Below are 26834 nucleotides of genomic sequence, written 5' to 3' on the forward strand. Positions count from 1 at the left end.
CAAAGGAAATATCCTAGTTCTTAGGTGATACATGGTGAGGTATAAAGTGTCATTATGTCTGTAACTTATTTTTAAAAGCCAAATTAAATAAATAAAATAATGTCTCCCAAAGGGGAAAAAGGCCTCTTAGAAAAGTAAGAAAAAACAAAACCAAAAAAAAGTACTTCAAATAATATAAGAAAATCTTCATCAATCATCATATTCAATGTCGATGTGTTAACAGCAAACCTTTTACTTCCAGTGGCCAAGGATGAAACGATTTCAACAACAAAGTAAATAACAATAGCACTGCGTTATAACACAGGGCATAAAATAAATCTCTGTGAGTCTATACTGATACAAATGATTGAAGAAATAAAGGAAGGAAGGAACGAAGGAAGGAGGGAAGGAGGGAAGGAAGAAAGGAAGGAAGGAAAGAAGGAAGGAGGGAAGGGAGGGAGGAAGGAAGGAAGGAAGGAGGGAAGGAGGGAAGGAGGGAAGGAAGGAAGGAAGGAAGGAGGGAAGGAGGGAAGGAGGGAAGGAAGGAAGGAAGGAAGGAAGGAGGGAAGGAACGAAGGAAGGAAGGAGGGAAGGGAGGAAGGAGGGAAGGAGGGAAGGAAGGAAGGAAGGGAGGAAGGAAGGAGGGAAGGAGGGAAGGAAGGAAGGAAGGAGGGAAGGAGGGAAGAAAAGGAAACGGCACAAATTTTCTTTACTGAAGAATTTCCAGTAGTATATGTATATATTCCCCCCTCTAGGAGGTGTAACTTAATCACTGTCTCCTAGAACGTGGACTGGACTTAGTCACGTCCCTCCAAATAATAGCATATGGAAGGGAAATGTACTTCCTCACCCGAGGAGAAGCGCACCTGACCTGAGTGATTATTGTTAACAGCATCTGATGAGTGCGGTTGGTAGTACGTACCCTCTGCCACCATATGAGGGGAAGAGTAGCTTACCTATTTGGAACCCTGCCCCCAAACCAATAACCGCAGTGTAATCACGAGGACACATCTGAAGAACCTAAACTGAGGCCTCTTCTACAAATTGCCTGACCACTTCTCTTCAAAACTGTCAAGGCCATGAAAGACCAAAAAGCGAAACTCACAGATCAGAGGAGACTAAGGAGGCTTGAGGGCTAAATGCAAGGCTCGTCCTGGAAAGGATCCTGAACCAGAAAAAGCACACGGAGTGACCGCACTGCTGGCATCTGAGTGAAGCGTGTAGTTCAGTGAGTGGCACTGTATGAATGCTGGTGTCTTAGTTACACAAATATGTGGTGGTGACGGAAGACGTAACATGGGAGGAACCTGGGAATATGGAAACTGTACCATCTTGGCAACATTATGTAAATCTAAAGTTATTCCGAAGTTTAAACTTTATTTTTTTTTAAAGAAGCAAACTCTAAAATCAGGAAGTCAGAGACACCACCTCATGCAATCAACAACTTAATAAGAAATAGAAAAGACTAAAAAGAACTGACTGGAAGAAAGAAATCTTTTTCATGAACCATATCTTTTTTTGCACAAACCCAAAATAATTGCCAGAACAATTATTAAAATAAAGAGCTTAGCGAGTTTGCTAGATATAAGATCGATACTAAAAAATTGATTGCCTTTCTATATACCAGCAACATACAATTAGAAATGTAATTTTTAAAAAGGGATTTTAGTAAGAGACCATAGAAAGAAATCTAAATAATGATGCATCACATCTTTATAACGAATAGTTTAAAACTGTACAGACAATAAAGAAGACCCAAATAATCGGAGAAGCATAAAGTTCTCAAGGACAGGAAGGTCATTACAATAAGGATGGCAATTCTTTCCAGAATGATCTATACATGCAATGCTATTTCAATAAAAATCACAACAGGAGTTTTCAAGGAACTTGGTAACCTATTTGTAAAAACATATATTGAAAAGTAAAATGGTGAGAATGCTTGATAAGGAGAGGAACACGAGGCGACTTCCCCACCACACAGCTTCTGTAACGCTACAGTAATTGAGACAGGGGCAGTTTGGTACACAGTGGGGCACAGTAAACCCAAGGAACAGAACAGAGAGCCGAGAAACAGGCCAGATCAGATACAAAAATCTGACCTGTAAGTTAGCTGGCTTTGCACATCATTGGAAGAAAGTGTGACTATTCAATAAATGACATCAGGACTCCATGGGATACCCTAGTGAAAAACCTCACATCGATAAGATAAATTACAGATGAATCGAGGACTTAAATGTGGAAACCAAAGTTTAAATAGCCAAAGATCCCAGTAAAAACTGGGCAAAAGACATGAGCAGGCATTTCACAGCAAAGGATATCTGAGTAGCCAATAACAATATGAAAATTTTCAAGCTCACTGGTAATTAGAAGAAACAAATAGCAATTAACATTAAGGTACAATTCTACACTTACCCTAATACCCAGAATTAAAAGAATGCCAAATCAAAAGGTTGGGGAGAATGCAGAAAAACAAAATTTTGTATATTGTTGGTAGAACTGTAAATTGGTCACTTTTAAGAATAATTTAACTCTACCTCGTGAAGTTGAAAATATTAATTTCTTAAGACAGCAATACCAATCTTAGCTATAGATTCGAAGAAAGTTTTCTTGCACTTTTGGACAAGGAGAGCTGGAAATACGCCAGACATTCATCAAAGCGGAAAAGATAAGAAAGGTTGCCTATTTATACGAGGGAGTTCGGTCCGTCACAGAAAGCAAAGGATCCAAGCTCTTTGCATCCACGTGAACTCGAAAAACATCACACTGCATCAAGTCACAGGAGTAAGCACGTTGTATTATCCCACTGATATATACTTCAAAAGAGGCAAAACATAATTTTTACAGGCTAGTTCACAGGGAGATGTGTACATGTGGTAAAATTACAGAGAAAATCGGGAGGTCGAGGAAAAACAGAAAAACTTAAGACAATGATTATATGTGCAGGAATAATAGGAAGGTAAATCAAGGAAGCACAAAAAGAAGGGATTTCAGAACTACTGGAAGAGTCACTTTGCTCGAGTCTCATGGTGAGTGAAGTTGAGCCACAGGCGACGCTAGGCATTCTGGACGATAGTTTATCTTCTGTGATCTAACTGTTCACATGCATCACATACACGCGTGCACACACGCACGCGTGCACACACGCACGCACACAGGACGCTGCCTGTCCCGTCACACGTCCAGCCAGGCGTGCAGGTGTCACATGGCCCTCCTGGCACTGACCTGTGGGAACAGAACTCCTGTCACAGCCACTGCTGTCACCGGTCCTTTGTCTCGGACCCGGGAGCCCCCTGTCCGCAATCAGCGTCCACGAAACTGTGGTAGGTTAAGCTGCTACTTTGCAAGGAGGGCCAAACCTTAAACCCGCTGCAGTTTTTACAACATTATGTAATCGTCCATATGAAAAGAAGGCAAGAGGTGTAGAACAGCATGCTGAAAAACCATCTCTACGAGGGTTAGAAAAATGGATTTTAGTACGTGTTGAGTTATAAAACATGAATGAGATCTAGGGCAGCTACTTTACTTCTCTGGCTTGTCTGCTTATCTATAAAATGAAGGGTTGAATAACACCATCTCCAAAAATAGCTAGAATAACTTATCCTTCTCAAAGCCTAAAATTAGAGATGTAAGGGAAAAAATAACCTGAAACACATAGCCACAGAAAGAAGAACTTGAAAAAAAAAATGTAATATATATAAATGTTAAAGATACAAATTGTGATGACAGCAAGTATAAAGTTTATCTTATCTGTATTGAAATATTTATCTGCAATATACCATAAAGAGAAAATTCTCTTTTAACTTGTATATCAAAGGGAAAATAAAGAACCCCACAAAGAAGCTCAAGTAAAATATTTTCATGATATACAAATGCCACTGAAGTGAAAAATCTTCCATGAGACCACCCAACCTTGACAAGTATATTCACATAGGATTTAAAGAGTAATATTTGTATGACATACGGTAGGTGGTCTTTTGCGTGGGTGAAATACTCCAGCTGACTTTGGTTCATGAAAGCTTCCAGGAGAATTATGATAAATTTCTACCTGGCCAAGTATAATGTTAGCCTAAATGTCTAATTCTGCCTTCAGAGCTGTACTTCTTCCTTGTAATGAAATATTCAAACCTCTTAGTTCTGGGTGTATGTATGTATCTATCTGTGTACCTATGGATACTGGACACTATGCATAATATGTATACATGGACACTTCTCTTTCTTTTTATAGCTTACTATTTATCTTATTGATTTGGTTCTAAGGAAGCTCAAATGTAAAAGTTTTGGCACTAGTGGTAACTCTGGCACAACCTACATTCCTTTACTTGGCTTTTATTCTCTATTCCTTATTTTATAAATTGTTTTACTCTATATGTAATTTTTTTACCATATATTACCTCAAATTACTTTCAGATGTAGATAGAGCTTAAATAAGGTTGTAAATTTCTTGGATCATCAGAAAAACATAAGAGAACAAAAGATGCCATTTTAAATCACAGCCTCAAAATGAAGCAACTTGAAAGACTGTAACAGTTGTTACACTGTTGGAATTTCAAGTATGATCACTTACTTGCATATGTCATCTTCTGGGTCTTCAAGCCCAAATCTCTCATCAAATGTGAGCTGTATCCATACATTTTCCTCTACTGCTACTAATCTCCATACCAAGACCATATTTCTTGGATAAGTATGAGGAAACCGTGGGCTGTGAATACTTCCATTAGTAGACACAGTAATAATTCTCTCATGCTGGGGATCTTGTACTCCTGAAATTAAAAACATAAGCATAGACACACACTTAGAACGGACATTTCAAAAATTATAGGTTTCAAAATAACTTCTGAAAAAAGGTAACCAATACAAGCCCAAAGTTTCCCATGAACTGTAATTACTAAATGATTTCAACCCTTAAATAACCTCGAAAAAAGAAAAAAGAAATGAGGTCAAAGCAATGGTGTCAATTTCTTGTTGTAAGGGAACTAACAGCAGTCTATAAAGATATGAAATTATAAGAAATGTTGCAGGACTTCTCAGTGACTTTAAAAGGCTAACATGAATTTTAAATTTCTAAGAGGAGAAGTATAAAATAGCTTCCAAGTTTATTAGGCATGGTAACCTTTTACACGGTGAAACGCCAAAATACATTGTTATTAATATCTTTTTCTTTTGCTTAGATTGTTGGGGGAGAGATGAAGGGACGGTCAAATTGAGACAATTTGTTGAGACAAAAGTGTTCTTTTTTTTATTGAAGCATAGTTGACTTGCAGTGTTTCAGGGGTACAGCAACATGATTCATTTATATATAGATATTTTTTTCAGATTCTTTTCCATTATAGGTCATTACAAGACATTGAATATAGTTCCCTGTGCTATACAGTAGGCCCCAGTTGTTTATCTATTTTACACACAGTAGCATAGAGACAAAAGTGTTCTTATATCCACCCAACTGAGAGTTCATAATGAGAGGAAACACATAATTGGTATTTGGAAAATGAGCAGCTGTTTACCTACACAAAGAAAATCTAAGTAAGACAGTTACACTTTTTCAGGCCATGAAAATCCAATCCATTAAGTTTGCTAAATCCCAGTAAAAAACAAACAAACAAACAAACAAAAACAAAACCTTTTAAAGACTCTTTTGTTCAATTTCTAAAACAATTTAAAAGTCCTAAACTGCACCTTGAACACACGAAGTAATGTGCATGGCACAACACCTGACACGTTTTTTTGTTCAACTTTGATATACTCATAACATCAGGACAACAATATTATACTATACCAATACCTCATTAGTTTTCATGATTTAGAGATATGCTTCATAAGACTGAACTTTGTATTTGCAGTATTACACAGAGAGAAGACTATCATTACTTTATAAGCACCATTTTTCCTTTATTTGCCCATTTCCCAACATCCAATCTCAATATATGCATAGTTACTTGCAGAAATATGAAAAAATTCTCATTTTATTGACTCCTTTTAGGTACATCCCATCAAACTGTGCAATACAGAGTTGTCTAAGGCCTATTAAATCATTGACATTTTATACTAAACTTCATTTTTCTTCTCTTTTTTTTTTCTTTCTATTATGGTTTTCTGCCTTTTCCTCTTCAATTCTTTCACTTCCATACCGTACTTCCCTTTTAATTGAAATATAATTGATTTACAGTATTGTGTTAGTTTCAGGTGTACAGCAAAGTGATTCAGTTATACAGACATATGTATCCACTTTTTTCAGATTCTTTTCCATTACAGGTCATTACAAGACACTGAGTACAGTTCCCTGTGCTCTACAGTGGGTCCTTGTTGGTTCTCTGTTTTATAGGCAGTAGTGTGGATCTGTGAATCCTAATTCCTTTTTAACCAGTGGACTCCTTAGTGCCAAGCTTGCCTGCTCAGTATTTCAACTCCACGTGTTCTCCCCATGATTTTACACCAATGACCTTGCTTCCCGCTCTGGAAGGCAGACTCTAAGGCGACCCCCAATGTCCGTCACGTGTCAGGAGCCCCTGCCTTGAGTGGGTGGAAGCTGTGACAAGGATGGGGTATTACCCCCATGATCACAGTTAACTCTGAGTTAACCAGAAGTTAGATTATAGGAAGAGCCTAACCTAATAGGGTGAGCCCTTAACAGAAGCCGGCCCTTCTTGATCTTAGAAATTCCAGGTGTGAAAGAGACTCAACGGGGGGATTTCTGTGTGGTGGCCTTGGAAAGCGAGCAGGTTGTGTGCCCAGGATGTGGGCGGCTGAGAGGTACAGAGAAAGAGGGGGCTTTATCCTGAAACCTCAAGAGACCTCGATGAATCGGAGGCAGACTCTTCACCAGCCTCCAGAAAGGAATCGAATCTCGCTGATACCTTGATTTTAGTCTTGTAAAAACTTGGAGCAAAAGCCCAGTCTCCCAGGCCTGGACTTCTGAGCTCCAGAGCTGAGAGCAAACAGGGTGTTTAAAACTGCGGGTTTGTGGTGATTTCTTACCTAACAGTAGACAATTCATACACCTTCTGTTGTGCACAAAGCTATTTGATTTGCAAGTATGTCTTTTTGCTCTTCGTTCTTCAACGGCACTTAGAGTAATTGTAGCAACTTTTCATTTACTATTTATGTGACTCAAAATACATATTTCACACTGATAAAATGCAACTTAAGAATATGCTCTAAGAAACTTCTTGAATTCAAAAGACAATGTCAAGGGTTATTTATTAGTGAGAATATGATTAGGGTTAAAGAATACCTGTTTTTTGTTAAAACACCCCAAATAATTTTAACAAGGTGTAGTTATGGTTCTTAAAGCAGCTTTTTCATTCTCTTAAACTCAGCTGTTTCAACAGTGAGTCTGTTAAGTATGATTTTATATTGTCTAAGATAAAATAAAGACAAACATAATTTCCTTTGAATATATACAGTGCATATAACGGGGAATATCATCATATTAGTAAATATGCCTTAAGTGCCATAGGATGTTTAAATTAAATAATTATTATTTATAATTATAATTATAACCTGTGCAAAAGCATGTTCCCTCTTATTGGGGGCTAATGTTTGATATGGCCATTGGTTATATTAACATATATCAAATAATCAATACCTCTCCTGTGCACATAATTTAGCACCAGTATATCTCATAAGGACACAGAAGGATCTATCAAGTTAGATGAATTCTCCTCTATACTGACAATTTTTTAAAGAAAATGATTATAATCTACTATTAAAATTAAATTAATATATTGTCTGTTTTCAAAGATTTCTTTCAAAAATGAGATATTTCCCCACTATCTAAATTTTAATACAATAGCCTACATATTTCAGAGGTATTTTAGAGCAGTAGCTTATATCAAGAGTCCTTCTCATTTTGGCAGCTAATATTTTTTTAATGAATTAATTTTTTCCAATCAAATTTATTAAAATTTATTATTTGCCCCATTCTGTCTCAAAAAAGAAAAAAAAAGAGTGCCTTATATCATCCACAGCACTGTTTACAAATATAACAGTGTTTACACTTTCATATGCGTAAACTACATGGCTACTAAAAGATCTGAATTCTATTTTTATATCTTCAGTCAAAAAAGCTCCTGACTAAAACGTATATACTTAGATTGTGTTTACATCTTTATTTTTTCCTTTATAGTTCACAATTCCATTAAACTATAATTAAGCATAATTTAAAGGCTGAAAATCTAGGCCTTATTTGTGGTAAAAGAATTGTAAATTTCCTTTTAAGTTAAATTGCTGCTCCCCCAAAATCATCTCAGAACGCAGTGAGGTTTGCCACCAAATACATATGATTTGCACACGACTGTCAACGTTACATGTAAATCTCAAACAACTAGGCCTATAATCGAAAAGAAAAAAAAAAAAAGAAGCAACAAAGAGTAGTATCTACCAAAATAAGACTTTGCATTCGTAGTTCAGTTGCTTAAAAAATCATCTTTCCAAACCCAGAACTTTACTAGGATTTTAGGGATGAGACAAGTACCTATTTTATGACTACTTTATTGAACGTTTGCTTTTCCTAAACAATGGACAGTACACTCAAAGAAAGTACCAAAGAAATGAAACAAATGTTAGTCAGCAATCATTAACGTATTTACAACATGCTCCTTGCAATGCACCCTCAACAAGAATAAGTCTTGTTCATCCAGATAAGTCTTGTTCATCCAGATAAGACAGCATGAAAAGTGAAAATATATATATAAACACTAAATTTTAAAAATTAAAATTAACACCATTTCATATTATCCTTCCCAACCCTCCTTGAGGTCAGTATTGAAAACTAACATGAAATAACAATAGAAAAGGAAAAGAAGGGAGATTAATAATGTGAATACTGTAAAACTGTTGACTATGTATGTTCACATACAATTCAGTTATGAAGAATCATTACACATCTGTATGAATTCAATAAGTTAACAGTAAAACCAAAGCAATTTCATAATATTTGCCATGCATTTCATACTGTTAGCCCCTTTAAAAGTATATGTATTAAGAACGAAAGAGGGAAGGAGTAAGAGAATCATGAAAAGCAATAAAAAAATTTAATGCTTGAAAAGCTGTATTATTTAAAAAGATAGCATCAAAAAAGAAGTTTTGTAGGGACTTCCCTGGTGGACCAGTGGGTAAGACTCTGCGCTCCCAATGCAGGGGGCCCAGGTTCCATCCCTGGTCAGGGAACTAGATCTCACATGCACGCCACAACTAAGACCCGGAGCAGCCAAAATAAACACATAAATAAACATTAAAAAAAAAAAAGTCTTGTCAACTGCATTATTATGAACTCTCATCAAATCTTTAACCGTGGTCATTTTTAAGTCTTTTGTCATTTACAGACAGTTCTGGGTCTGTGGACAAGATATAATTCCTAAAGAAAGAGAAACCATCCATGTCCTTCTCCATGCTGATGCTTTAAGTTGGCTATAGCAGAAAAGACCTGGAGGATTAAGAATGAAGTAAAAAGAAAGGCCTCCAGTTTTGGTTTAGCTTTAAGTTCTGAAGAATTCCGGTTCCTGTTCACATAGGGAGGGCGTAGGGATGTGTCCCCATAAACTGGTAGATTTCACAGGTGTCTTATGAGATTTTGGATGCGTTTACTTCCAAATATATGTTATCTTCAAATTGCGTTAGAAAAGGTATTTCTGTAATAGTCAGGTGCACCTATTTCCAAATCCCTCCTGGTCTTATTTGTGCTTTGGTCTGCTCACTATTTTTTCTTTTTTTTTTTTTTTTTTGCCTGTGATAATCCTTCTTTATCTTAATCTTGCTAGTTTTTTATACGGCTATTTCCATTTTCAATCTCACTAGCTCTTAATTAACAAATTTCACTTTTAACAAAAGTTAGTTAAAATCATTTAACATATATATACATGCACACATACATATGTATATGTATTTGTTGCTAGTTTCATTGGCTCCATAAATTGGCACTTTTTACCTAGAAAATCCAGAGTAATCTCACCTAATCTTACTTGATTCTGTAGAGAGAACGTATACTTGAACTCCACAGCGCAAACAAATCTCTCTCCATAAATTCCAAACTATATAGAAGTACCTTGTTTTCATGCTTAATATTTTAAATTCTGACTAAACACAAAAGTACAATACTTAATACAATAATACAAAAAAACTGAGACTCAAGTTTTTGTTTTCTTATTGCCTCCGTCTAGTTTCCCACACTTTAAAACAATAGCAAAATAAAACAAAGACAATCAAAAAAAGTTAGTGTTGTCTACCTCAAACTGTTTACAAATTGCAAAAATAAATGTTCACTAAGGAAAAATAAGAGATTGCTATATTAAGTAAGCCATAAAAACAAATGCAATGATTTAAAATATGGCCAATTGAAATTCTTGAATTTATTCCAGAAGATAATCATTTTATTCCTCAAGGGAATGAATAGTCAAAAATCATAGGGCTTCCCTGGCGGCGCAGTGGTTGAGAATCTGCCTGCCAATGCAGGGCACACGGGTTCGAGCCCTGGTCTGGGAAGATCCCACATGCCACGGAGCAACTGGGCCCGTGAGCCACAATTACTGAGCCTGCGCGTCTGGAGCCTGTGCTCCGCAACAAGAGAGGCCGCGATAGTGAGAGGCCCGCGCACCGCGATGAAGAGTGGCCCGCGCTTGCCGCAGCTAGAGAAAGCCCTCGCACAGAAACGAAGACCCAACACAGCCATAAAATAAATAAATAAATAAATAAATAAAACCCCAAAAGTTTAAAAAAAAAGAAAAAAAAAATCATATATTGAGAACCTATTATGTTTCATGCGCTGTACCAAGGGCTTGGGACATCAGAGCAAGACAAAGCCTTGTCCTCTTAATGTGACAACTTCTAGGACTGTAATTTAGTATCATTCCTAGACTAGGTATTCTAGTAAATACATATTCAATTATCAAAACCCACTTCAGATGTCACCTTTGATGGAATGTAATCCTTAATTCCCTTTGTACATCCCTTTAGGGCTGCATTTTTTAAAATTTATTTTATTGAAGTATAGTTGATTTACAACGTTGTGTTAATTTCTGCTGTGCAGCAAAGTGATTCAGTTATACCTATATATACATTCTTTTTTATATTCTTTTCCATTATGGTTTAACCCCAGGAGGCTGGATATAGTTCCCTGTGCTATACAGTAGGACCTTGTGGTTTATCCTTCCTATATAATAGTTTTCATCTGCTAATCCCAAACTCCCAGTCCATCCCTCTCCCACCCCCCTCCCTGGGCAACCACAAGTCTGTTCTCTGTGTAGGACGGCATATTTTAATCACCACGTGTGGGCTGACGTTTCTTTCTTTTCTGCCACACTGTGAACTTCTAGTGAGGTAGAAAATCGTCTAGACAAAACTGATTTTGAAGTCTGTAACCAGTGTCTAGCTCTGTGCCTGGCACACGGCACCACATAATACATATTGTTAATATAAAGAAACTTGATATCTTGGAATTTGGCAATAAAACAGTTTCAACATTCCATCCTTCATTCATAAGTTTCCAGAGACTATACATATGAGAATAAGAGGCTTTTACAATGTACATTCCTCCCCAATTAAAGTCCCTTAATTCATATTTTACTCCAAGTTCATCTATTGTAACCTACATATATATTTCAGCTGAAGGTGACAGATTACTCATTACTGAGATTTGCCATTTTCTTAACATACTAAATCATTTTAAAATAAAACGTGTTTTATAATTTTACCACACTGAGAATGCCACAATTATTGTCATTATTTTATCTTAACTCTGAACTATGAATCAGTTGATAATAAAAATCTGTTATTTTGGGACTTCCCTGGTAGCGCAGTGGTTAAGAATCCACCTGCCAATGCAGGGGACATGGGTTTGAGCCCTGGTCCGGGAAGATCCCATATGCCGCGGAGCAACTAAGCCTGTGCGCCGCAACTACTGAGTCTGAGCTCTAGAGCCTGCGAGCCACACTGAAGACCCAATGCAGCCAAAAATAAATAAAGTAATTAATTAATTTTAAAAAAATCTTTTATTTTAGGCAAGACACTTGATACCAGGGTTTATTTTTTTATAAACTAGAGATAATCAGAGACTGTTTTAAAGTTCATATGAAACGATGCTCATATAAACTAACCACCTTGATAATTACAAATCAGTATGTACGTGAAGGAGAAACTTTGTCCATCATATTCGGCCTAATTCAAACACAGTGAGAAAGAAAATTTATTATCAGGTATCCAGTTTTTGTGATGTTAGTAAATAGAAGATTGCTATGGAAGATAATGCAAAATGGGTCAATATGTATACGGAATCCAGTTTCACAAAGATCAAACTGATGAAGCAAGAAGCAGTAATTTTTCAGCAGTGATGCAAATTTCTGATCCCTTCTACAGGTTGATTGAAGAGGAGGAAAGAGGACAACTTTGTAGAAATTATGCCATTTCGTTGACTTGGCACTATCTCTAAAAAGAGGTTTGAATTCTTTTGTATCTAAAAAGAAGCAAAAGAATTCAGCCATAAGCCTCCTACCTACCTATGAGCAATGGTAAGAAACGAGGGCCCATGTTGAGAAGTTCAGAGCAAAACTTCCAAATGCAATGAGGGAAAGTTTACCCATGAGCATCTACCCAGCATCCGTCCCCCTGCCCACCAGCACCGTGAAGCAGCCCTGATTGACCCTACCCAGAAATATGCCTGGAAAATCAACATGAGTCCTTTTCCCTCAATGCATGGATGGCTCGAAGGGGCCAATCAGAGTGAATCCAATGGCTTTTTTTTTTCTTCCCTCAACAGTTGGGGATTAGACCATGTTGGGCGCAGAAGTAATGTCCAGAGCTGCTGTAGCCAATAAGCTGTCATATTAGAAACCAGTCTGATGGAAAAGTCAAGGCACAGAAGTAGACAGACACACAGCAGTACAGCAAAGTGGAGCCAGATCCCAGCTCAAACCACACAGTAAATTCAGCCCATCTCTGGGCTTCTCAGGTACATGACTAAACAAATCACTTTTTACTATTATTTAAGTTAGAGTTAAGATTTTTACGCATGCGACCAAAATCAAAATGGGCCATGGTTCAGGCCCATTATCCTGGCGTGATTATTACTGGTGTTCCCTGTTCATGCTTGAAAATATCTGGATTAATGTTACAAAGGACACGGCAAGTAAGATCTATAAAGTTCTTCTGCTATTGAGGCACGAGATATAGAAATGGTAATGATTTGACAGCATGGTATTTTAGCCTTAAGGTAGTGGTAAAAATAACCTATTTGGGTTTTATACAATGGGGTATGACATAACATTTTCAGTGAAGGCTCAATTATGGGAGACACACTGGCAATAATCTTCTTACCTCTTACGCTGCAGGATAAATCGCCAAGTACATAAACACAGAATCTCCTTAAAGCCTTTACTGCACACCAATTAGTAACGAATATAATTCTATACACACACGTTACACACACCATTACACAGAAACATGTTTAGGCAATGCTATTAGTTTTTATTCTGCATTAAATTGTGCATTATTTTACATACCACAAGGCGGCTAAAACCAGAATGTAGAACAGAGACAAATGAGGAATAAAAGAAACATTCATTTTAAAGATTCACTATTGATTTCATTTTTTCAATATTTAATTGACTCTCCTGTTGAACTAAAACTATTATTCAGTGTAGAAAGTTTACATTAAATACCAGGAGCTCTGAAATATTTTAAGCAGCGAAATGTATTTACGTGAAATATTATGACACACGATTAAGCCCAAATTCATATTACTTAACCTCTAAACAAACAAATATGCTTATTTAAGAAAAGATATGTCCAATAAAGAACCTAATCCATTTGGAGACTCAGGATCTGTCAGTATATTGTATCTGCACTGGACGTATAATTTACAACATTCAGATGGAATTTACCAGCAATTTCAAATGTGGAAAGCAGTGACCTATTTCTTTGTGAACACACAATGTCTAGATACAGTAGTGACACTTTGACGGGAAGATGTTTAAAATGCATCAAGGAAAATAATAATGACACAGTAATCAGTACAGACTTACTCGTTAAATAAGGCCATTCGTATATGACTTAAGTGAATTTTTAAAGTACGTTTAAAATTCTCTCTTATGTTAAACTCTGAATTAGGCAAAATAAATGATTTCTAGGAAACAATAAAATAGGAACCTGTTTCAGCCTTAGTATATTCAACCATCATCAGTGTTGAAAAATGAGACTTTGCTGCTTCCTAATTATATTTATCATTAAAGATGAATGCATATAATTTACAGGTAATGAGCCTATGAGTTTCTTATGAATAACATCCAAAGATAGGAAAAATAATAAATTTGGTCACTTCTACACAAATCGTGTCCTCCCATCTTATGTTTTAAATGTTATTAATTAAACACTCTCAATAATGGAGAGCGTTTGGGTTTGCAGCTCTTTCCATAAGCAACATTTGAGATTTACAAGTTACATCTGCAGCAAGACCTTTGGTTTCAGTAGTCATTCCACATCAAGATAGCAGGAATAAGTGAAAAGCAGTTACACTGGACGTGATTGCCCTTCATAGGCCACGTTTAGGCAGACTTATGCTCATGAATATTCCAACCATTCTGCCCTGCTGGAAAACATCACCTCCCTACCCCACCCTCCACAGCCAACAACTGTCCTCAATCGTAAAGTGATGTTAGAATGCGTATAAAACACAACTGGGAGACTTAAAAGAAGTGGAAGTCGCAAATTAATAATATCAATAAAACACATAATTTTGGTGGGGAAATAGATTACTTAAATTTTATTTCTCAAAGCAAAGGCATTTTTTAATAATGACCAGGAGATAGCAAATCATGCCAAGCTATTTCATCTCAGCTTATATTATTTTATCATCTAGTTGGGCTATTATAAGGGAGTAAATAAGCACAAACATGAAGATGTCGAATAATTGGCCTGAATATAACCGTTAGCAGAATTCTTCAGCAAACAGCTAGCTGTATGACAATAGTTTTAAAATCAAACCAAAGATCCAGAGTCGAGCAGTCTAAAAAGAGGAGCTGAAACACAGAATGGGACAGAGTCAAGAAGGTATATATTTTGAATTTTGAATACAGTTTCAAAGCAGGAACTGAACTGAACGTTACAGAGTCCACTGGAAGTTTCATTTGTGAGGAGGGATGATTCTCTGACACTCCTTATCACCGGTTCCTTCAACATTACTCACAAATACCTACTCCCCTAGCTTCTGATCTCAGGAAAGACTCTGAGGATACGTCTGTCAGATTGGACGGTGTCAGATGCCACAAGGAGATTAAGAATCCTTCTGCATGGTATTTGCACTGTTTACGTGAGTGTAATCCCCAGCGAGCAAATGGACCAGCTGCATTCGTGACCTCCCAGCAAGGGAACAGACCTGTCTCAACAGAGCATTTCCTTGAAACTTCTTGCCCATGAAATCTGATTTTGATGCTGAAAGCTCTCCACCCATGTTTCCTATAAATCCATCCATCCCTCTTCTGAAAGAAATCGAACGTTGTCCAAAGAAATGGAACAAAGTTATGGAAACACATGCCCAGGGAGTGAGGGGAAGCAGGAGAAAACTAACAGGAGAAAAAGTACAAATTGTACTTAATTTAATTACAGCAACTGTAGTAATACTAATTATCTTGACATGTGGCTATCTCTCACTCTTATTTTCCAGTAGAGATCAGGCTTTTTAAAGAAAGATATTCATTACAGAAGCCTGAAGAACAACTATACTAATCACTTAAAACGCATGATTTAAATTTACAGAGATCTATTCCTGCACAGACACACAAACCGTCAAAATATTTATTTTATAGCAGTCATCATACTTTCAAATTTGATTGCAATGTTGTAATCCTGTTAAAAGTCAACTGGAACAAAAGATTTATGATGGGGAAACAACATACCGAGAAAAAGCCCCTGATATAAAAAAATGTATTAAGACTTTTACTCAGGAATTAACAAGAACCTTTTCTTTTATTCGGTAAGTTCTGCCAAAGAAAGTAAGTATCAATGAAGGATGGAAAAAAACTCTTAAGAAACACCAGAATAATCAATTACACTTTGAAAAACACCCTGCTACTCTCTCTACACCATAACAGCCAAATAATATGCCAGGGGACGTTCCCTTGAACACATCAGAGAATACACAACTGAGAACAGAGACGTTTCAGTAAGCATGCTGCAGTTTGCAGATTATTAGGAATATGAAAACAGCCCTGAAGCAGTGGCACAAGTGGACAGACATTTAGAAGTACAAGGATGTGAGAGGACTCCCGCTATGAAAGGAAAACAGTCAAGTCTACACTTGCTCGTGTCGAAGAATCAGGTAAGAATGTGATCCCACCTAAAGAAATTCTCTGCTTTAATAGGGTTCATTGTATAAACCTTAATCACGTGAGATTATGTCAAGCGTGTATAAGGAAAGTTTAAAATGGAGAGTAAATAAAATATATGTTCCGCTTACCTTTTAAATGTTTTTTCGTCTCTTTTCTATGCCAGTCCAGATGCTTGGGGATAGTTCCTCCCTGCCAGTAGATGGAGATAGTAAAATTGAGTCTTTTGGTGACCTCAAATCCTAAGCTAGGGGGTTCAGAATCTTCAGTTTCAGATTTTGGAAGTAAAAATAGTTTGAATGATTGAGAAGACACACAAAGCTTGTAATAAGTGTTATCTGAGTCAGTCAAATGAACTTGTATTCATGGTCATTCGTAACAAGCTATAAGGGAGAGGTCTTGGCTGGCATAGAAAAAAATTAAAGAAAGAGCATTATTTTGTAGGATATATTCCCTTAACGCTTCATTCTTCCCAGATCTTGTGCATTTACTCAACTAGTATTTATTAAGCAGCTACTCAAAATTGCAGGTTACAGACCCGATGTTTCCGTATACATTATCTCTTTAATATTTTTAACTACCGTGTGAAGCAGTAATAACTATCCCCTATTATCTTGTCCCAGAAACTGTATTTTTAAAAGTTCCAAATGGTGAGCTGACTCCTGCTTGCCAAGGTTCTGTGGTCCACACGACGCTTAGTTAATGGCTTCTCAGATTTAGGCAGAATTAAGTTTCTCCTTCCTACCGATAAAGGGACCTTGAATCTACCCCTTATCCTCTTCACAAGTAAAATCTAGGTTTCAATATTCTTCGTTGTCCTGTTGTGCCTCGATTTCAACAGAACACATTCTGGGAAACTAGGGCATTATACAACCACTTAAACAAGAGTAATACCAAATTTGTTCGAGAATGACTGACTAAACTAAAACCGCTCTCTGTATACAAGTCACTGTAGTCTTTCTGCCCAAATGAATACACTAATATTTATATACTTCTTTCTAGTTCTTATAAATGATGCTCAGATTACAAAATGTTTTCTTATACACAGGTTTCTTCCGGCTACCTCAACAGCCTGAAAGACCAAATGTATTACGCAAACTTTATTATTGTAAAAATAGAGTTGGTCGTCACAGTAAGTTGGCCATATAATTTCTTGCCCAAACCAACACATTTTTAAGCCTGAAAGAGGGCAGTATTGTTAACTGTGTCAGGACCACAGATATAAACCAGGACGGTCCCCAGACAACCTGGGCAATTGGTTACCCTAATGACAAATGACAGCATTAACCTTCAATCCAGGTCTTTTGTGTCTAAATCAGGAAATCTTTCACCCTGAACATCTGTGTGATGAATTCTTAAGTGTATGTTTTCCTCTTATCATCTTTAGTCAACTCAGCACACCGAGTAGAACTTTTTGTTTTCATAAACTTGGTAATACCTATTACTTTCACTGTACTTTATTTCAAGGTAAGTTAAAATGACAAAACAGCAAAAATCACAATCCTAATAACTTTCTCTGTTTAACCACTTTTTAACGGGTTATTTGTGAGGTCTTTCTAATACTACCAAGGAATCGGGAGACATTTTTACCAATTATTGCTGATTTGCTGGATTCTAGCTCCATTTCAGTGCTTGGACCAACAAGTTTGACATTAATTCTACCTCTAACTATAAACAGCTTCCAGAATTTGGTACTCCTTAACAAATGATAAATTCCTTATTAATTGGGAGAAGATAAAAGATCAATTAAAAGGTACTTTAATCCATCGACCGATGAATGGATAAAGAAGATGTGGCACATATATACAATGGAATATTGCTCAGCCATAAAAAGAAATGACATTGAGTTATTTGCAGTGAGGTGGATGGACCTAGAGTCTGTCATACAGAGTGAAGTAAGTCAGAAAGAGAAAAACAAATACCATATGCTAACACATATATATGGAATCTAAAGAAAAAAAAATGGTCATGAAGAACCTAGGGGCAAGACGGGAATAAAGATGCAGACCTACTAGAGAATGGACTTGAGGACACGGGGAGGGGGAAGGGTAAACTGGGACGAAGTGAGAGAGTGGCATGGACATATATACACCACCAAATGTAAAATAGATAGCTAGTGGGAAGCAGCTGCATAGCACAGGGAGATCAGCTCGGTGCTTTGTGTCCACCTAGAGGGGTGGGATAGGGAGGGTGGGAGGGAGACGCAAGAGGGGGGAGATATGGGAACATATGTATATGTATAACTGATTCACTTTGTTATAAAGCAGAAACTAACACACCATTGTAAAGCAATTATACTCCAATAAAGATGTCAAAAAAAAAGAGAGTGCTTGAACTGGTTTTAAAAGTTTAGCTCTTAATTCTCTTAATTTTTAACTCAGGGAAATGGACAGTGTAGTTTACTATGGACCCAAAAATAAAATAAAATTTAAGTCAAAAAAAAAATCAAAAAAAATAAAAGGTACTTTAGCATTAGGGTTAAAAAGTATAGAAAAATGAAGCTATACTAAAAGTAAAAACTGCTTACCTTTCACAGTGAGTGCTGTCTCACGTATATATTCATTTACTTACTTGATTATTCAATTTTTAAAGTATTTGTGTGTAATTTCATTAACAAACTCCAAAAGATCACGGATGTTGCTTAGGTTTTTGTTTTGCTTTGTTTTCATTGTTTGCTTTTTTCCCTAAGGTATCCACCCCCCCAAAATAACACAGCACATCCCCCAAAACAGACACTTAATAAATACTTGTTGACTGGCTGAGCTGTCCGGAGTAAAGGCCCATGTTTCAGCTGCAAACACATTTACAAAGAAAGTTCAGTAGATAAAAAGGATGGCATGTGGGTAGACTCCTGGCACACTGCTGCTTTCTGAAGATCTCTGGACTTTAGAAGAATCAACCCAAATCCTTCACATTATATGCAAAGACGCCAGCAATCTACTGCCACGCCATCAAAGCTGTTTCTATGGAATTGAGTTATACTAAATGCATATTTGGAATTACTTCACCATATCTCTGAGATCTCTAAAAGAAACCTTCAAGCAACTGTAAGATTTCATTCATAGAGCATCATATTCGGGGAAGAAACTCTCTTTCCCTTTCTGAAATCAAAAGTCAAGTACCTATTTTAAAAAATAAAATCCCCATTCTCTTGGTCAGACTTTAGAAACACATATATACGAAACACGGACAAAGTTGAGATTTTCACTTCACAATTCCCTTTCTTACACGATTCCAAGATCAAAACGTGTTTTAGTTAGCTTTATGCTTTCATTTTTCTGTGCCAGATGAGAGGTATAAAAGGTAATGTTAAGAACTGATTGTGAGCATTACGGAATGGTGGGATAATACAATAGCACCATTACGGCGAAGAGCATGATATAGGCTGGTCTATACAGAATATAATAATGTAGGAAGTTGTTGAGACAAAAAACAAACCTTGATATAATTTGCTAAATAATGCCTATAATCCTCTGTTCCTTTACAATTGCTCCAATTATAAAACTAGGATTCCTCAGGAATGTTGAACTGATGAACCAAGTATAACAAGAGCTATTTTTTGATCCTTTTAAACTGTGGCTTGAGAAAGTCTTGAGAATCTGATGAAAGATATGAATGTTCAAGCCAGAAAATTATATATCTAAATACAGGCTCTCATAATTTTCACAAAATAGCATATAATTTCAGAGTATCCATCCAGCCCCTAGAAACTATCCATGCACCTTTTATCTATGAAATCAAGGCTAAGAAGCCTTTGCTCAAAAATAACTTGTCCATTATAAAGCAAAACAAACACAGAACCATTTTGGTAAAACAGTATCAGTGCAAAAAAGTAAACAATTTAGCAATCAGGGATTAAAAAAGAAAATTATTCTGAAAGACTAACTTGAGTTTTGGAGTAAATAAAATATATACATATGTATATACATACATACACACACATATATACATATATACACACACACATACACATATAGTAGGTGTAGCATGTTTTTTACATAAAAATAATTACAATATTTCGGACTTCCAGTGCAACTGTAAAAAAGTGTTTAAAATATTTCCTGGAAAAATGTATCTAAAATGTGTAATTTAGAACAATCTAAGCATTCTTTAAATTCACTTTTCAGTGATACTCTTCAAATATTCTCTTTTCTGGAGAAATTTTAAAGATTTGTTATCAAGAAATGTATACAAAAACAGAAATAGACTCCCAGACATAGAAAACACATTATGGTTACCAGAGGGGATAGTGAAGGAGTGGGGAAGATAATTAGGAGTTTGGGATGAACACACACACACTACTATGTATAAAACAGATAAACAAGGTCCCACTATATAGCACAGGGAACTATATTCAGTATCTTATAATAACTTATAATGGAAAAGAATTGGAAAAAGAACACATATATGTAAAAGAAATGTATACATAAAAGAATATAAGATAGTATTTTAACAAGAAGGATTGTTTACTATAATAGTTTATAAGTGCAAAGGACAGAGCAGTTACCAATGTTTGAGTGCTAATTGTGGACAGGTAACTCTCAGGCACTCACGTGAACTGTCCTACAGCAATACTGTCAGGGAGTTAGTAGAAGGAAAGAAATCATAAAGATCAGAGCAGAAATAAATGACATAGAGACAAAGAAAACAATAGCGAAGATCAATGAAACCCAAAGCTGGTTCTCTGAGAAGATAAACAATATTGAGAAACCTTTAGCCAGACTCATCAAGGAAAAAAGGAGAGGACTCAAATCAATCAAATTAGAAATGAAAAAGGAGAAGTTACAACTGACACCACAGAAATACACAGGATCCTAAGAGACTACTACAAGCAACTATACGCCAAAATGGACAACCTGGAAGAAAGGGACAAATCCTCAGAAAGATACAACCTTCCTAGACTGAACCAGGAAGAAATACTGTTAGGGAGACTCTGGTATCACTGCTCCACCAAGGAGAACACTTCTAACTTCTAACAACACATCATGAGCACAGAGAATTAAAAAATGGTATTTATGAATGTGCCCCCCCTGCCCCCAGGGAAGATGCTCCCACCTGGGCATGGGTTGATAACAAAGCTGCCTTCTTCTGGGGCAGTTGTAACTGTCCCTTAGGGTGGGTAGTGACAGGAGTTCACGTATTTTGAAATGGGCTGTGGTTCTCCTGAGCCATGCAGGGGGTCAGATAGCATGAAACAGATCTAATTCAATCCTAGATCTTTGGTGACCGAATTGATAGTGATTCATTTTCAGAAGATACTTAAGACAGCATTAGAAATCTTCATCTACCTTTGGTTTTAACAACCCAAAAGCCCGTTCAGTCAGGCTGAAAAGCAGTAACACAAAGATTGCATACGCTGTTATTTTTCCCTTCTTCAAGAAGTGTTATAATGTAATTAAAATCTTTCACCAGACTTTCTATTTCATAAGGGAGATTAGAGAAAGTTTAAAAACACAAGAGTACTGTCTATATTTAAGTTCTCTGTAGGTAGTTGAATATTTTACTCAATCATATTAACTAAAACAGCTTTTTCTTGACAAATGTACAGTACGTAGGTTCTTTCTTTAGTGAGCATGGTACAGAAAATGTATGGGAAAACAGTGCACGGTGAGTACAAATTAAATCAGCATTGGATTCAGGCCCATGTAAGGCTCTGGAATCATCATCATTCTCTACTTGTCTCTGTCGAGTGTAAGTGAGGTGGAGAAGAGACTTCAGAAACCGTGATCTCCTTCGTATCTTTCATATTCTCCTACTCCATAAAAAGTATAGCACGCAGTAGAGTATAAACAGTCCAATATAATAAAAGTCCTAAAAAGCAGTTAAATTATAATTTAGAAAATGTCTTCACCCCCAAATTTCATGTTTTAGTCAAGAATAAAATACCTTAGCATGCATATGAAGCTGACATGTTTAGTAAATCATGGACAGAACATATTCTAAGTAGAACTAGACTTCAGAGCTATGCCTAAATGTTGCAGTCAACAAATATTCACTGACCGTCCACTGAGTTCAGGGCGTAAGACAGGAGCCCGACTGCTGCAGCCTGGTGGGCCCGGGCTCACTGCTCCACACTCGGGTGTCACCTACTTGAAGTACAACGCGCTAAGCAACAATGCTAGGTGACCCTTCTGCCTCTTGAACTAAGTGACTTTGAAAGGCATAGCCTAAGTCTCCATAGTCACTTAAGGTCTCCGTTTGCTTCAGGAGACAGTGGTGGCTGGTGATGGTCCAGGTGGAAGTTGGCAGAAGCGCTACGTGGACGTCACGGCCAAGGCCAAGTGTACACGCCTATCAGTTCAAGCGAACCTAGCCACCAAGCGTCCCACAGCCGGCTCTGACCTGAAGAAAAGCAGCAAATCATCTAGAGAAGGCTTAGAGAATTGACAGATGCTCACTGTAACCTCAGGGGGTTCCTGTTTTAAGTGATATGTCTCTCTTGCTGTTCACAAGCATGTGATTATAGCTAGTTTTAATATTTTAAACAGAGTTCTTAAAATTAAAACCATAAACCCGCAATATGAAAGAACTGATGCAGTGCTAAGAATCTATGGAAGTGTCAAAGTAAAATGCGAAAGTTAAATTCAAGCCCAAAAGACCAAATCATGGGATTCACTGACAAAGTAATGTCACGTGAAGAAACTGCATGAATAAATATTTTGTGGCAATAAAGGCAGGATATTAAATACTATGAATGTCATGCAACTCCCAGCCAGACCTGTCATTAAAAAGAAAAAGGAGCATTTTGAAAGTTCAAACGGAATATTTTTAGCTAACGTAAAACTAATTCTTGAGCTGGGAACTTAATTCTTTCATAGGTCATTTTAAAGTCAAATAAAATTTTATTACTACAAAAACAAATTTTTTCTCAAAATGATTCCTGTGGAAACACTGCTATTTAAGGATTATCTGTCACCAGCTTTGAAAATGTAAGTGCATCTGTTAAAGAATCAATTTAATAACGTTTTACAATGAACAAAAAACACCCAAGGAAAAAATGGATATGTAAAAATAACTCTCCAAAATTAGAAGCATACTATTTTTTCATATATTTTCAGAGACTGATTTTATAATAGTTTGCTACCGACCACCAATGGGACGATATGACAGCTACCAATTGCTCTTTTAACTGCTTCATTTCATTGTGCTATCTGGCACCACTTTCTACTTCCTTTCCTACTTTAGATATCTTAGATGCTACAGAAGTGCATCCTCTTCTACCTAGAGTTCCTTCTTCTCCAAGAATTTGTCCTCAGTATTCTTTCTACGTTCTCAAATCCTTGGCGACCTTACTTCTTGGACTGAAGTCAGTATCTTCCACAAGCATATGCTCTTTGAATCTAGAGCAGTAGCTCCGAACTCTCTCTCAAGCCACAAAATCACACTCCCAAGTGTCTGACTAGTCCTGTAAATCAATATATCCTACTCCAAACTTATGTATAAGGTCTAGATCCTCTTCTACTTTTTTTTTCTAATTTCTATAAACGGAATCACCATTTCACCAGCCAGTTAGCCTCTAAATCTCCTTATTTTTTACTTTAACTTTTGTGTATGACACTACATGGCCAATTTAATATGATTGAGACGATTTTAAAATAAAACGTGGCCTAGGACGCGGTTAGTGCTCAATACATTCTGGTTACTATCGTGTCTGCAACTGTCTTCGGTATGGATTACTCAGTTTGATCAGACAGCAGTCTTCCTCTTCCTGCTCTGCGACCAGAGTTTTGCCCCCTGCGACTAACAGCATATTCGTGTACTACTTGGACATACCTATAAGTGAAACAAATCTTCTATATTAACATCAATACTGATAATCCCATACCTCCTTAAGGAATAAACTTAGGAAGTAAACATATTTCACCAAATATGCCTCTTCATGTCTGGTTTCATCAGAGTGAATTTTTAAGTGAACACAATTAAGAGGGAAGCTGTTTCTGATCTTTTTAAAACGTTGGTATGTTTTTTTCACACACACATACACAAAAGTTTAATATTAGTAGTCAAATTTTGAGTCTTTCACGTCTTATCTAAGAAACTGTATCTTATAAGGTCAAAAGGATATTCTTTTATATTTCACCCCTGAATATTTCTTAAAAAAGGTTTTTGTGTATGGTATGAATCCTGTCTAATTTCATGAATTTCCCATATGGATGGCCAATATTCTAAACATTTCTCTACTCTCTGTCTCGCAAATCAAATTGCTGTATGTATATAAATCAATTTCTGGTCTTTTTGTTCTTTTTCATTGTACTATGTGCCTATTCTTGTACAAAAACACCATATGGTTATTACGTCTTTATAATACGCTTTACTGCCTTGGCTAGTTACTCATGGCTCTTTACATCTTTACATCAGTTTTCAGATTAGCTAATCAAGTTCCATGAAATTCTACAAGAATTTCACTGACATTATGCTGAATTTATAAAATGATGGGAGGATACTTTACATAACTGTAAGGTTAAATTCGCCCACCAGTAAGCATGGTATTTCTCTCTTCATTTATTTACAGCTTATGTGTTCCTTTCTTTTTAAGACTATTTGAACAACTCCAAAGACAGCTACTGAAAAGGTAAGGAACAAGCATAAAACTGCTGGTAAGTGTTCTCCCGTCAGCTAGGAAATGCCAGCGTCAGATCTGTGACAACATCCCAAAGCCAAATCCAAGGGTAGGGAATCAAAACAGATGCACAGTGGAGAAAGTAACCGCTGCATACGGCCCTCAAAACCGTCAGCTGCCAAAGTGTTCTAAATCTTGGCTCGCTCCCATCACCAGAAGAGACACTGTCTCCCTTACGCCGCCTGCACAGCTTTAACAGTTCTCCAGCTACTATTTCAATACAATTTCAATTATCTTCCCAAAGGTCTCACACACCTTCTTTCAGATGAACTGAAAGGCAGCAGTTGTGAAGTTGTCACGAATAGGAGTTTTTCACGCTATTTACAATGGCTTCTTCATCCGTTGCTTTCAGTGTTTTCCTCAGTACTTATCTGAAATCATCTTATGTTAACAGGCATTTGCTTCACTGCCCTTCTCTCCCTTCCAGAAGGTGGGTCCCTTGAAAGCTGGCATCCTGCCTGGACTGTTTATTGCTACCTTCCCAGCAACTAGAGTAATACATTGTCCATAGGAAGTGCACAATATGTATCTGTTGAATTAATAAATTCATATTCATCTAACAGTATGCCTTAAATGTAACTATACAATAGTCAGACTGTTTGTCTTAACAGTTTTATAGTTTTGTGATCCTGTTATCCATGAAGAGGATACCAAAAGGACTGGAGTCATAGCCAAACCAGGAGAGTCTACTGAACAAAAATGATTGACTTCCTTCCCCGGTTCAGACCTCCTCCTACTTCTTCCCTTCACTTTTTTCTACCCATTTATTACACTTTAAAGAGTCTTTTTTTTCTCTCTCTCATTTTACCTTAATAGGATTTTCTTTTTCCTCTCCCCATTTATCTCACCCAAAGGAATTTCATTAGGACAAAAGTTTAGAGTGTTTCACACAAATTTCATAGTGTTATAAAGCCCCAAGGCTGAAGTGAACTTAAAGCAATGTTTTTGTCTTAAATATGGAATGAAAAGGTGAACACAACACAGCATTATCTTCTGCTTCTAAGAACTTTCCTCTCCAGCACGCTGTCTCTGTGAAACTCACTCTTCCCCATAATCTTCTTGAAGATGTTATCCCTGCCGTCTTTAAATGGCTTTTATTCTCTTCACCTACAGATAAATTGATATTACAAAGTTGTTTCCACAAGGCTTATTACAAACTTATATTTTTAAAAGAGAAATATGGAATGAGTGCTTCAAAAGAATGCTCAGCCCCTATGCCACTGATACGTAAACACCATGAAGATTAAGAAATCCTTAATACAGAGCCACTTCCTATGGGGAACTAAATGACTTTCTCACCCGTCCATGTTCACACAGTATTCCAAAGTCTAGCCCAATTTTAATGCCATTTATTTGTATATTCTATCTTGCTATAGTTCTATGACAACAAAAGCTATGCTTTATAAAACGGTTGCAAAGTTTCTTTGAAGAAACTGGACAAAGGAAACAGTAAAGGGGAAAAGATCATAGAAAACACTGAATGCTGAGTGATTCAAAATACTAAAAGTCAACGTGGAGGAAAATCCTGTAGGTCAACAGAATAACGGTTCACAGGCAGAAGCTTTTTTGTGTCGAGTGTACGGTGCAAAGAAAACCAACGTGGGGCGGAAAAGGCCATAATGCTCAGTATTCCTTCCAATAAACCGCTCAGTCTGTAGTAGCAGCTGCAAATTCTCTTAGGGAGATGCCAACGCGAGAGTTTTAATCAGTTGAGGATGGGAAGTGTGTAAGAAATTCCTTGCAAATAGTAGCACGAAGAAAAGACACAAACGGAAGGAACTGGAACAAATCTAGGCAATTTATAGACGAAAAAACCTAAAAAGGATTAGATTTAAAACTATTTTCCTGGTAAAGACTGTAAATCATGAAAACAAACAAGCAATCACAAGGGCCCAGTAAGGCTAAACAAGAAGTTACTGTGTCATTCT

General features: G+C 36.7%; 1 protein-coding gene across 2 annotated transcripts in view; it reads right to left on the reverse strand.

The window, feature by feature from the left end:
• PDGFC (platelet derived growth factor C) overlaps positions 1-26834 on the reverse strand; it is a 218618-nt gene that overhangs the window by 85403 nt on the left and 106381 nt on the right. For both annotated transcript variants that reach the window (XM_036853044.1, XM_036853043.1), the window contains exon 2: positions 4544-4739. In XM_036853044.1, coding sequence (XP_036708939.1) covers positions 4544-4739 — 196 coding nt within the window. The remainder of the gene's footprint in view (positions 1-4543; positions 4740-26834) is intronic.

The sequence above is a fragment of the Balaenoptera musculus genome, chromosome 5 (genome assembly GCF_009873245.2).
Source record: "Balaenoptera musculus isolate JJ_BM4_2016_0621 chromosome 5, mBalMus1.pri.v3, whole genome shotgun sequence".
Lineage (NCBI taxonomy): Eukaryota > Metazoa > Chordata > Mammalia > Artiodactyla > Balaenopteridae > Balaenoptera > Balaenoptera musculus.